The 11,286-nt window shown below is 41.8% G+C and overlaps 1 protein-coding gene and 1 non-coding gene across 2 annotated transcripts; one reads left to right on the forward strand and one right to left on the reverse strand.

Annotated features, from left to right (window-relative positions):
* Nucleotides 1-1,116: 1,116 nt before the first annotated feature.
* LOC104442006 (protein phosphatase 2C 29) lies at nt 1,117-7,541 on the forward strand. Its single transcript, XM_010055289.3, has 4 exons — nt 1,117-3,213; nt 5,407-5,520; nt 5,991-6,255; nt 6,676-7,541. The coding sequence occupies exons 1-4, from the start codon at nt 1,327-1,329 to the stop codon at nt 6,798-6,800; spliced, it is 2,391 nt and encodes a 796-aa protein (XP_010053591.2). The 5' UTR covers nt 1,117-1,326; the 3' UTR covers nt 6,801-7,541.
* A 79-nt stretch (nt 7,542-7,620) lies between these two features.
* Nucleotides 7,621-7,751, reverse strand: LOC120293050. The gene has a single exon (XR_005550709.1). It is a non-coding gene; the product is annotated as a U6atac minor spliceosomal RNA (small nuclear RNA).
* Between the last annotated feature and the right edge of the window lie 3,535 nt (nt 7,752-11,286).

Below are 11,286 nucleotides of genomic sequence, written 5' to 3' on the forward strand. Positions count from 1 at the left end.
GAATCCAACAATAGATAGTAATTTTTTCAAATAAGGATGCCAACCTAGCGGCAGCAAGGAAAGGGAAAATTCAACCACACCCACCTTTCTTGAAAGCATGTAGAGATGTTGAATTCAATAGAGCTTTGACAAAAAAAGAAGGAAAAAAAAAAGGGTTGAATAAGAATACGAAAGGAGGAAGAAAAAGTAGAGGGAATTCAAGCTAAAGGGCAATACAGTCAACACGCGACAAATTTCAAAAAACGTTGCCGCGGGCGAATTCGGGCCTCCAGCTCAGCTCTCGAAGGGCGGAAGAAAAGAGAGGGAGTCAAACCGCCCGGACACCGGAAAGGACAAAAGCGCCCCTCCCGCGACAACGGAAAACCCGCGGCGCAGCGAACGCCTCCCGGTTACTCACGCGTCATTTCACCCCAAAGTCCAGGCCCATTTTCGTCCTTTCGGCGTCCGCCGGGAAAAGGAAAGGGGGAGTCCCCCTCGCCGCGGGGGGCCACCACGGGGGGCGACGGCGACGGCGACGGCGACGGCGAGGCGTCTGACGCGGACCGGGCTGCTCCGGAGAAGCGCCCAGGTGTAACGGTCAACCTTATGACATGACCCCCACCACCACCAACTCCATAATTCGCAATTTTTTTTATATTTTCAGAATAAAATGGATCAAATTACCGGAACCCCAAAAATTTCGTGAAGAAATACGGACAGTGAGCCTTTAATTTCCCTTTTTTCTTTTTTGCATTTTTGCCACGCACACATACGTATCCATCTGTGACAGCTTTCGATTTGAAAAAATTCGCATGTCGTGAGTTCCAATCAAAAGTCTCTTGATTTCCATGAAATTTATCGTATAAGATCGTCTGTAATGAGCTCATTTAATAAATTAATTACCGCTACCATATCATTTTCAAAAGGACCCGAAATATATATATATATATATATATACAGAAAGAGAAAGAGACCATTTCCCCATTTTTTTTTAAAAATTAATCAATTAGTTTATTTATTGTCGTGATGTAAAATGGAAACAGGGGGTTCTAAATAAGGACACAAAAGTCTCCCTCAAGTAAAAGTAGTATAAATACAGAGCTGCCTCTTTCTCTCTCTTTCTCGCTCTCTGTTTACTACTCTCTCTCTTCACTTCACTCTCTCTCTCTCTCTCTCTCTCTCTCTCTAGTTTCTTCTCACTTTGCCGGAAAATTTTTTAAAGTTTTTCCGAGCTGGTTGAAATTTTCTCGGCGGGGGAAGGGAAAAGGAGAGGAGGGAAGAGGAAAGGGAAGAGAGAGAGAGAGAGAGAGAGAGAGAGAGAGAGAGAGAGGCGAGGTTTCAAATGTGATGGGAAGCGGCTTCTCTTGCTTCAGGCCGGTCCAGCACCGGACGGACCGGGGGCAGCACCAGCCGGACCCGGGCCGCCACCAGCCGGACCTGCTCTTCACCGCCGCCGAGCCGCTGGACGAAACCCTAGGCCACTCCTTCTGCTACGTCCGATCCTCCGCGCGCTTCCTCTCCCCGACGCCGAGCGACCGGTTCATTTCCCCCACCCACTCCCTCCGGTTCGACGACCCGTCCGTCGCCGCCGCCGCCGCCGCCGGGGGCCCCTCCAGGGCCCGGACCGGGCCGGAGACCGGCTTCCGGGCCATCTCCGGCGCCTCGGTCAGCGCGAACGCGCCGGCGCCGAGGACCGTAGTCCAGGTGGACGGCGTCTTCGACGATGCCGCTGAGGGCGCGCACGGCGGCGGCGGCGGCGGCGGCTTCAAGGGAGGTCCGCTGAATATCTTCGAGAGCACGTCATCGTTCTGCGCGCTGCCGCTCCAGCCCGCGCCTCGTGGTGGAGGAGAGCAGCAAGCTTCGTCTGGCCTGATGGAGCGGGGCGGTGGTTTGTTCCTGTCTGGGCCGATCGAGCGCGGGGCGCTCTCTGGGCCGCTGGAGGCTGGTTCCGGAGCCGACGGGAGCGGGCGGGTCCCATTTTCAGCTCCGCTGGGTGGGCTTTACGTGAGGAAGAAGAGGAGGAGGAAGGGGATTTCCTCGATTAAGAAGGCGCTGTACGGGAATTTTGCAGATAAGCAGGGGCCTTGGGTCGTGCCGGTGCTGAATTTTGTGGGGAAGAAGGATGCCGCGGAGAAGGACGAGGCCGATGCTGCGCTTGCGGCGAGGAGTGAGGGAGAGAATGTGCAATGGGCGTTGGGGAAGGCTGGTGAGGATCGGGTACATGTGGTTGTTTCGGAAGAGCAGGGGTGGCTGTTCGTAGGCATATATGACGGGTTCAATGGCCCTGATGCACCCGAGTTCTTGATGGATAATCTATATCGTGCGGTTTATCTTGAGCTTCAGGGCCTGTTTTGGGAGGCTATTGAAGAAGGTGAGGAAGGTGGTAATTTAACGAACGTTGTAAATGAAAATGTAGCAACATTAGAGGAGATCAACCCATCAATAGAAAAGCCTGTCGATGAGATTAAAACTGACTCAAACCAGGATAGTTCAGATAGGGGTTCAGCAAAAAGAGTGACCTTCCAATCTGAGGGAATTGAGATAAGGAGGAGGAGGCTTTGGGAGTTTCTTGCTGAGGATGATCCTGAAGATGGGTTGGATCTCTCGGGGTCTCAGAGGTTCGCTTTCTCCGTCGATGATGCGATCAGTGTGAGCAATGCAGGGTCTGCCGTGAATAAGAGGTGGTTGCTTCTGTCGAAATTGAGACATGGTTTGTCAAAGCATAAGGATGGGCAGGTAAGAAAATTGTTCCCTTGGAGGTTTGGCTTGAAGGAAAAGGTTGAGGTGGAAAACATAGTGGAGGAGAGGCCAAATAAAAGTGGAAGGAGGCGTAAAGAGGGTCCTGTGGAGCATGATTTGGTATTGAGAGCTATGTCAAAGGCCCTTGAAGTGACGGAGCTTGCTTATTTGGACATGACTGATAAGGTGCTTGACACAAATCCTGAGCTTGCATTAATGGGCTCATGTTTGTTAGTGGTGTTGATGAGGGACGAGGATGTGTATGTGATGAATGTGGGTGATAGTAGGGCCATTGTTGCGCAGTCTGAGGCAGAAGAGGTTGGCTCGAGCATTGACTCAGGACTGCAGGGTAGTAAAGAGCCCTCGATGGAGGGCATAATTGAGGAATCCTTGGATAGCAAAAGGGATAAGAAGGTGGAAAAAGAAGGTCCTGTTCAATCTAGGAGATTGACTGCGTTGCAGCTCTCCACTGATCACAGTACAAGCATTGAAGAAGTAAGTTTTCCAATTCAAGGATAATTTAGTCTTTGCATTAATTTTAGTGGATTTCATGCATAAGTTCTGGTACTTGATGTTTATCCGTAGTCCATCTCTCTTTGATCCATCTTGGTCGTCTGTGGCTTGATAGTGTTATATCTATTCAAAATTTGTAAGTTGGTTAATAGTGAAAGTAAATTGGGTAGACTATAAAAGTCATGCAATTGACATAATTGCAGATTTTTGGTAAGGATGACTAGAAGCTCTAGCCTAAGCAGACGCTGGGATATGCGCCTTATAAGTTAAGAATGCAACTCTAGGATGCCATTGAATTAATTCACTAGCTCTTGTGTCCTTATTAAATTACCTCACTTTTTTAGCAAACATAATTTCGTCAGTCATGCTTACAGTATCGTGCACAATTCCAGTATTTTCACTCATAAGACAAAAGTGCCGGCCAAAATCTGTAGATGACCATCTTCTGCTTCTGGCTTTTACCTACTGTTTGTTTTAAATTTCAAATACCTTAGTATATTAAATATATCAGATGCCGGAGGCAAAATTTGGGCTAAAGTGCCATTGAACTGTCCTATTTGGGAAATGGTGTATATTAAATCCTGTGTGTAGATAGTAGTGGAGAAGGAGTTTTTCAATTGTGCTTTAAGCTTCAAAATGTCATTCAAGATGTCAGGAAACGGGCAATAGTACAGCTCAGGCTTTTGTATGTATAATATCATTTTTTTTTCTTTTTTTAACTTTAAATGTCTCTCTTGGATTGAATTCATGGACTTGAACTCACAAAGCCCCTTTTTTGCTGGATAAGACTAAGTTGCTTTAGTAGAACTTCGTTTCTTGTCTATTTTGATCTAGAAGATCGAATATACTAATGTTTGTTCTTTGCTTCTGATAGTCTATGTTATTAGGGTTCAGACAGGGGGTTGGCTATGGATACGTTTTAGTTGTCTGACTGGTATATATCCTATATAAACTTTCAATATCTTGATTGAGTGACATGGACTCATCAAATCAAGTAGTGGAATGTGACCCAGTTCACTCGAACCTATTAAATTATTTAAGTGCTTTTGGGCTTAGCAAATGAATAACTGGAATATGACTAATTTCGCTAAAACCTATAGAACTTTTATTTTTATTTCTTTGAATGAAGCGTGTATATAAGGGTGTTGTTTTCTAGGATATATCACTAATGTCCTGTTAATGCGTGCTTGGGGGCACTTGTTGTGTATACTTTATATGGAATGGTAGAAGTTATCAAAGCATCAATTATGCATAAAATTAGAACAATCAATGCAACATGATAACAATCAATGCATGTGAAAACTGTGAAGTTTCCTTAATTGATTGTTGAGGCACCTGTTAGCAGAATCCATTTCATTTCTAAACTTTTAGTATTATGATTTCCTGCGATAGTAGATTTACCATAAAATGTCAGAATGTCATGCTCTTTGAGGTGAAGTGTCCCTGCTAAAGTACACCTGAGTTGTATCTTATTCGTTGGGAAGATATTTTAGGTGTTGTCGCTCACATGGCTGATGTTGTGTGTCTGACCAATCATGTTATGTATTTCATCATATTATACTTACTTTTATTGGCTTGTTACAACATGTAGCTGCCACGTGGTTTGACGTCGCATAAAATACCTTCTCCTTATCGTGGTGGGTATGTTGAAATTGTGAAAGAGTTGTAGCAACACATGCCTTATGATGTAGTTGAGAATCTTTGTTTCCCCATCTCTTTAATACTGTTCATTGGGATCTTGCTCATTTGTTGTCAGCAGTTTATCAATGCATGGTCTTTCTTAGAAATCAAGAATGTGAAGGCTATGTTACAAAGTATTGTTTTGCCTTTATTGGAGATAAAATCACTTCATGGCAGCAGTCTGGCCCTTTACGGAGATTTAGACTTGTTTTCTAGGATTGGATCTGCTGGGCTAAAGCTAGTCGGTTTTGTTTCTCTTTGATGGTGAGGTTTATGTAATGCAAATGTTGACCTCAGACTCCAATTTATTGCAACATTTTCCTCTGTAACGATTGCAACTATCAATACGATGTGTGACAAGCACATGCTTTATTGTATCTTTTTATATGTTTATAATTTATGCCTAGTATGCATTTTCTAGGAGTTGTATGACATAACCCCTGCAAGTCATTGCATCAGCATCAGAATTTTACCAATGTCTTTTCTTATATGCAGGAAATTATTAGAATAAAAAATGAACACCCTGATGACAGACAGTGTATTGTCAATGATAGATTGAAAGGTCGTCTTAAGGTCACTAGAGCATTTGGGGCAGGATTCCTGAAACAGGTTACTTTCACACTCTATCTTGAAATTCATTTTGTGTCATGTCAACATTATAGGAGCTTCTGTTTGAAAGATTGAAAACATTACACTGTTGAAATCAAAGTTTAATTATGAATGGGATATTTGAATTATTGCTAATTTATATCATGAACGTCTTAAAATTCCAACAACATTCACATGCTTTATCAATCTGTTCATATTTGTATTGTTGTTAAGACCTTAAAATAAAGAAAGAGTGAATATTCCTATGCTTATGTTAATTCTAAGAAAGGAAGCGCCTTCACGTGGCAAGATTGCTGCGTGTCATAGCAGCCTCATCTTCAGAATAGGTTTGATACTATGTCGTGGGCTTATATATACGAGATCCAACTTTTTTGTTGTTTGAATTGGTAAAAGCAATGCATAACCCCAACTTTTATGCAGTTGAGTTGGTAAAACGAACGTGATTGTAACCTGTGTGTATGTTTGTACAGCCTAAATGGAACAACGCCGTACTGGAAGTGTTTCGTAATGTATATATTGGAACAGCACCTTATCTCTCCTGCTCACCTGCTCTTCGCCACCATAAGCTTCGCCCAAGGGATCAATTTTTAATCCTGTCATCTGATGGTTTATATCAGTACCTGAGCAATCAGGAAGTTGTTGCTCATGTAGAGAGTTTTATGGAGAAGTTTCCAGATGGAGATCCAGCTCAACACTTAATTGAGGAAGTTCTATCTCGTGCAGCCAAGAAAGCTGGTATGTCTTACGGCATTTTGTGTTTAAGAAGAAAATTGTTTCTTAAGACTGGTAAAGGGCCTTGAAGGGGTAGAGGCAAAAGTGGGCTGCTGACAGTGTCATTATACTAAGTTCTTACCCTAGTATTCATTTTATTATCATATGAAGTATTCTTGCATCTCAGCTCTCAAGCGTTCGTCTCAAGAGTCCCTGTGTTTTGTTGCCAGTGCAGTTATTAGTATGCGTAGTACATTATGGGTTTACTTAGAAGGCCGAGTTGTCCCTTTGTTTTTGTATAGAAAAGTACGTTAAACTTGGGATGCAAAAACCATTTTCACACTTCGTCTGGGTATGAAGGACTTTGAGACACGCATCATTGCAGGGTTTTCTGGGTTAACTGCTCTGATTCATCGCCCCACTGCCTCTTCTGTATTCTTGTAGGTATGGACTTCCATGAATTGCTAGACATTCCTCAAGGTGATCGAAGAAAGTACCATGACGATGTCACGGTTATGTTGATATCGCTCGAGGGAAGAATATGGAAATCTTCTGGAAAATATTTTTGACCTCGATACAGGGGAAGATCTTCAAATCAGCAATGCTTGTCCAAACGCATGTTGCAGTCAGTTCGTCTGCGAGCGACTGGAAAGTTGAGTTTGCTCCCCCTTTTTACAAACGGATACCATTAGGATCGGTGGCCTCAAAGCGTAAGCTGCGTTAATGAAGGCGTGACCCCAGATGACTGGTCAAAAAACAACACCGAGGATCTGAGTAGGTTATGTAGAAAAATGGTTCCGAGACTGGTCTAACTAGAAGATAGGAGGGTGAGGCTGCGAATTGAGAAATGCCTACCGTGGAGGAAAAATGGAAGAGAAGTTCTTTTTTTATTTTTTATTTTATTTTATTTGCTCTTTTCATTTCGTTCCAATTTTAGGTTCTTTGGTAGAAATCTTTGTAGGGCAATGATGGTGAAGAAGTCTCTTCCCCATGTGCGCCTTTCTTATTTCATTTTTGTTTCTCCATATTTAGAGGCCAAAAGAGCTGCTGTAGCCAAAAAAAGAAGCTTGGGGTGGGGTGGGGGGTGTGGTTGGGGTATAGAGTTTGCTTACAGAAAAGAGACGAGAATCCCTTGACAAAATTCGAGAGAAAGTCTGTAATTCTTTTCAATGGTGGTTTTGCACCAAATTGCGGATCGCAAGGAACAGGGATTCCTGTCCCGTCGACCTCATCTTGCTTTAGCTTATTCACAATTTCTCTCCCTTTTTTCTTCATATTGAAAGAACAGAACAATTGTTAGTGAGCACTAACTCCCGTCGTCTTGCAATCTTTTCAATTGCTGAACTTAATTTAATTTCTAGGCTTTGAGGATTTGAAAGAGTGGAGTTAAAAAAAAATTGGATTAGAGCTCCACCGCGAGGTGGGTAGCCTTAGCCGGATGTGTTGGTAACCGGTAAGCCCGAAAGCTGTTCCCGTCCCTGTCAGGGGAGATGCCAACCATCTCTCCTTTCTACGAACACGACCGTCGCTCTCAAAAGCGAATCATATATAGACAAGCAAACCCTTGTTGGCACACGATGTGGGACTCTTTTTTTTCTTCCTTCATCACGGTAGCTCTCTCTCGTCACCCCATAAGATTGAATTCTAGATGTGCATAAAAGCCCAATTGGCCATAAATAAGAAAGTACAACAAATTAGATCTCACCGGTAAATCTTATGATTCACAGCTTTTTAGCCCTGCATCACATCTGATAGCACGAAACGACACAGCTGAAGCCTCGAGATGCAATTTCATTTCAGCAGCTAAAACCGTTAGCCAAACAAGACAGGGATGGTTCAAGGGATTTGATCCTGGATCCATCACACATGATCCCAATGCCTTAAACTCTCTTACGCTCCCAAATCTCGAGCAAATAAGCTTATTCACAAGATCACAGGGGCAAAGAAACTCCCTGTTACTAACGGTTCATTTGGAAATACAACAGAACCATGTCTACGTAGATGACATCCAGACAAAGACGTAATGTTGCCAAGACAAAGACAGTGGGTAAATCAAGACACACACCATCAACAGTTTCAGAGCTTGAACAATTAGATTAGCTAGAGACATTATAAGCAATGGCAGCGTGAATGCGCCCCTGTTGCACTTCAGAAACCACAAAAAATGAGGAATGCGTCTTATGCCATACGTTGAAAGCGAAGATACCTGCAAAGCCATTGTTCTTGCACTTTTACATAAGTTCTGTTAAAGCATCCGTTTCATCGAAGGCCTCTAGAATTTCCAATTGCTGATGACAGTAATTCGGGCACATAATTAATCAGGAACTCATATCACAAAAAGAGACAGTTGATTCTCAAAATTCATGCTTTGGTGCTGTAAAAGATAACGAAAGGAAGGAAATACAGATTTCTCCTTAAACAAATGAACACATGCATTAAGAGAATCGACTAGTGAAGTTCATATCCAAGCAAGCACCAGTCCTATAATCAAATACCGACAGCGTTAACCCTCACCCAACAAAGTTCTAGTCCTTCATAAATGTTGTTGACAGAAACCTGTGCTTTTCACTGCCAAAATATTGAGTGTGCATACATAATGCATAGAAGCTACTTTGCAAGTTCACCAGTAATTGGATGAGAAGAAGAGATCCATGTATGCCTGGAGATGTTCTCATTTCACCATCTGCCAAAGTTGCTAATAAACTCAGAAACTGAGACTTAGTTTTAGAGACCCTTAGACAATCTTGACTTTCATTGCAAAGAAAAAGATTTTTAAGCTCCGTTTGTTTCGTGAAAAATATGATATTTCTCATAGATATTTTTCAAGAAGTCATTTTCTGGTATTTAGTTAAAACCTAAAAATGAATCGGAAATCAGTCATTTGGTATTGAAAATCTGATTTGATTTTCCTAAATAGTCTTACACTATTCCAACACTAGTAACTTCTGCGTAGACAATTGGTGAATTGGGTATGGATACTAAAGTCTTGGGTCCGCTCATGATAGACCTTGACATGAGTGTTAAGGGGGAGGGGCACTTAGGTCTTGGGCCGGCCTTGACGAACCTGAGCATGAGCATCAGGTTCTTGAGCACGACCTTTGTGGACCCGGGCTCGGTGTTGGGGATTTGAGCTTAGGTATTGAGATCTTGTGCTTGGCCTTTGTGGACTTGAGCCTAGGTGTAGGGCTTCGGGCCCGATCTCAATGGACCTAGGTGCAAGTGTTGGGGACTTAGGCATGGGCATTGTGGTCTCGGGCTTTGCCTTGATGGACTCAAGCGAGGGTGTTGGGATTTAAGCACGGGCACCGAGATCACATGCTTGACCTCAATGGACTTAGGCTCGAGTGCATGAGTCCTGGGCTCTGTTGTGATGGACCCAAGTGAGGGTGTCGAGGATCAAAGCCTAGGCATAGACTTTGTGGTCATGGGCTTGGCCTTGATGGACCTAGGACTGGGCACTAGAGACTTAGGAATGAGTGTAGGATTTCTTGTCTATGGATAGAGTTTTGGGCCTAAACACTGATACCTAGTCATATATTAAAAAATAATTTTCAATTTTTCAAGAGTAAATCATTTTCCTACATTTAAATATAGGTTTTCTTGTTGACTAGGAAAACAGATTTTCCGTTGACTCATTTGTTTAAGAGAACCAAATATCAAAAAATATTTTCGACGAAACAAATAAAGCCAAAATTTGTGTATTCCAACTTACGGACCATACCTTATAAGAATCATACCTCCTCAAAATCTTAGTCTTGTAATGTTGTAATTTCCTTCACTAATAGTAATGTAGTTTCCTTAGGGGATGTAATTTTGCTTTTGTCGTCGTAAGTTATGAAGATCCCACGGTCTACAAAATTTCAAAAAAACAACAATCTACCTTAGCTAATTATGAATTTCCTTCTCCTATTGTAACTAAACTTTTGATCAGTTGTAACTTTCCGTTCGTGTTCACAAATACCCTCACCAATAGTAATTCACCTATCGCTTATAATTTTGTAACTTTTCTTCAAATGACATAATTTACCTCTGATTTTTATGATTTATAATACCATCACCGATGGTAATTTATCCATCGCTTCCAATTTTGTAACTTGTCTTTACATGACATAATTTAATTCTGATCGTCATGAATTCTACGGTTGTTATGATTCACAATCCACATGAAATAATATTTTACCTAAGTGGACGGTGGAAATCTTTTTCCTATGAAAAGTAAATTGCCTATTGCCTACTTGATCCCAACTTTTTTTGGTCGTTGTAATTATTCGCACTTATAGTAATCTACGCATTAAATGTCATTTGCATAATTTTCCTTTCACTGTTCCAAGTTGACAAAATCCAATATTTAATGCTAGAAGCTGTAAAATAATTTTCGATTTTTTAAAGATGAAATATTTTCCTGAATTTAAACATAGGTTTTTCTAGTTGACAAAATAAATATTTTTCCGTTGACTCATTTTCCTATGCGAACCAAATGACGAAAAATGTTTTCCGCGAAAAGAACAAAGTCAAAATTTGTGTATTCTGACTTAGGACCATACCTCGTAAGAATCGCAGATTATAGCCCTAGATCATACCTTCTCACAATCTTGGTCTTGTAATGTCGTAATTTCTTTCGCTAATAGTAATTTAATTTCTTTTGGGGATGTGATTTTGCTTTTGTAGTCGTAAAATATGTGGATCCTGCGGTATGCAATATTTCAAAAAAAAGAAAAAGAAAAAAGAGCAATCTACCTTAGCTAATTATAGATTTCTTTCTCCTATGGTAACTACACTCTAGATCAGTTGTAACTTTCATTTCGTGTTCACAAATATGCTTGCCGATGATAATTTATCTATCACTTACAATTTTGTAACTTTCTTTTCAAATGACGTAATTTACCTCTGATCGTCATGAATTCTGTGGTTGGCATGATTCATAATACCCTTTGTGAAATCCTGATTTTTTGTTCAACATATTGCGAGCTTTGAATGCTTAACAGTCCATGCTACATCGTTGAACTCATCATCGGACTGCGCCAATTGCACCATAGCGAAGACTTTCACCCTCTG

This window comes from Eucalyptus grandis, chromosome 4 (genome assembly GCF_016545825.1).
Source record: "Eucalyptus grandis isolate ANBG69807.140 chromosome 4, ASM1654582v1, whole genome shotgun sequence".
Classification (NCBI taxonomy): Eukaryota; Viridiplantae; Streptophyta; class Magnoliopsida; order Myrtales; family Myrtaceae; genus Eucalyptus; species Eucalyptus grandis.

Excerpts from the sequence above, each read along its gene's own strand:
- LOC104442006 (XM_010055289.3), top strand. The coding sequence starts at position 1,327 with ATGGGAAGCGGCTTCTCTTGCTTCAGGCCGGTCCAGCACCGGACGGAC. Across the intron at positions 3,214-5,406 it reads ACAGTACAAGCATTGAAGAA|GAAATTATTAGAATAAAAAA; the intron begins GTAAGTTTTCCA and ends TCTTATATGCAG. Across the intron at positions 5,521-5,990 it reads GGGCAGGATTCCTGAAACAG|CCTAAATGGAACAACGCCGT; the intron begins GTTACTTTCACA and ends ATGTTTGTACAG.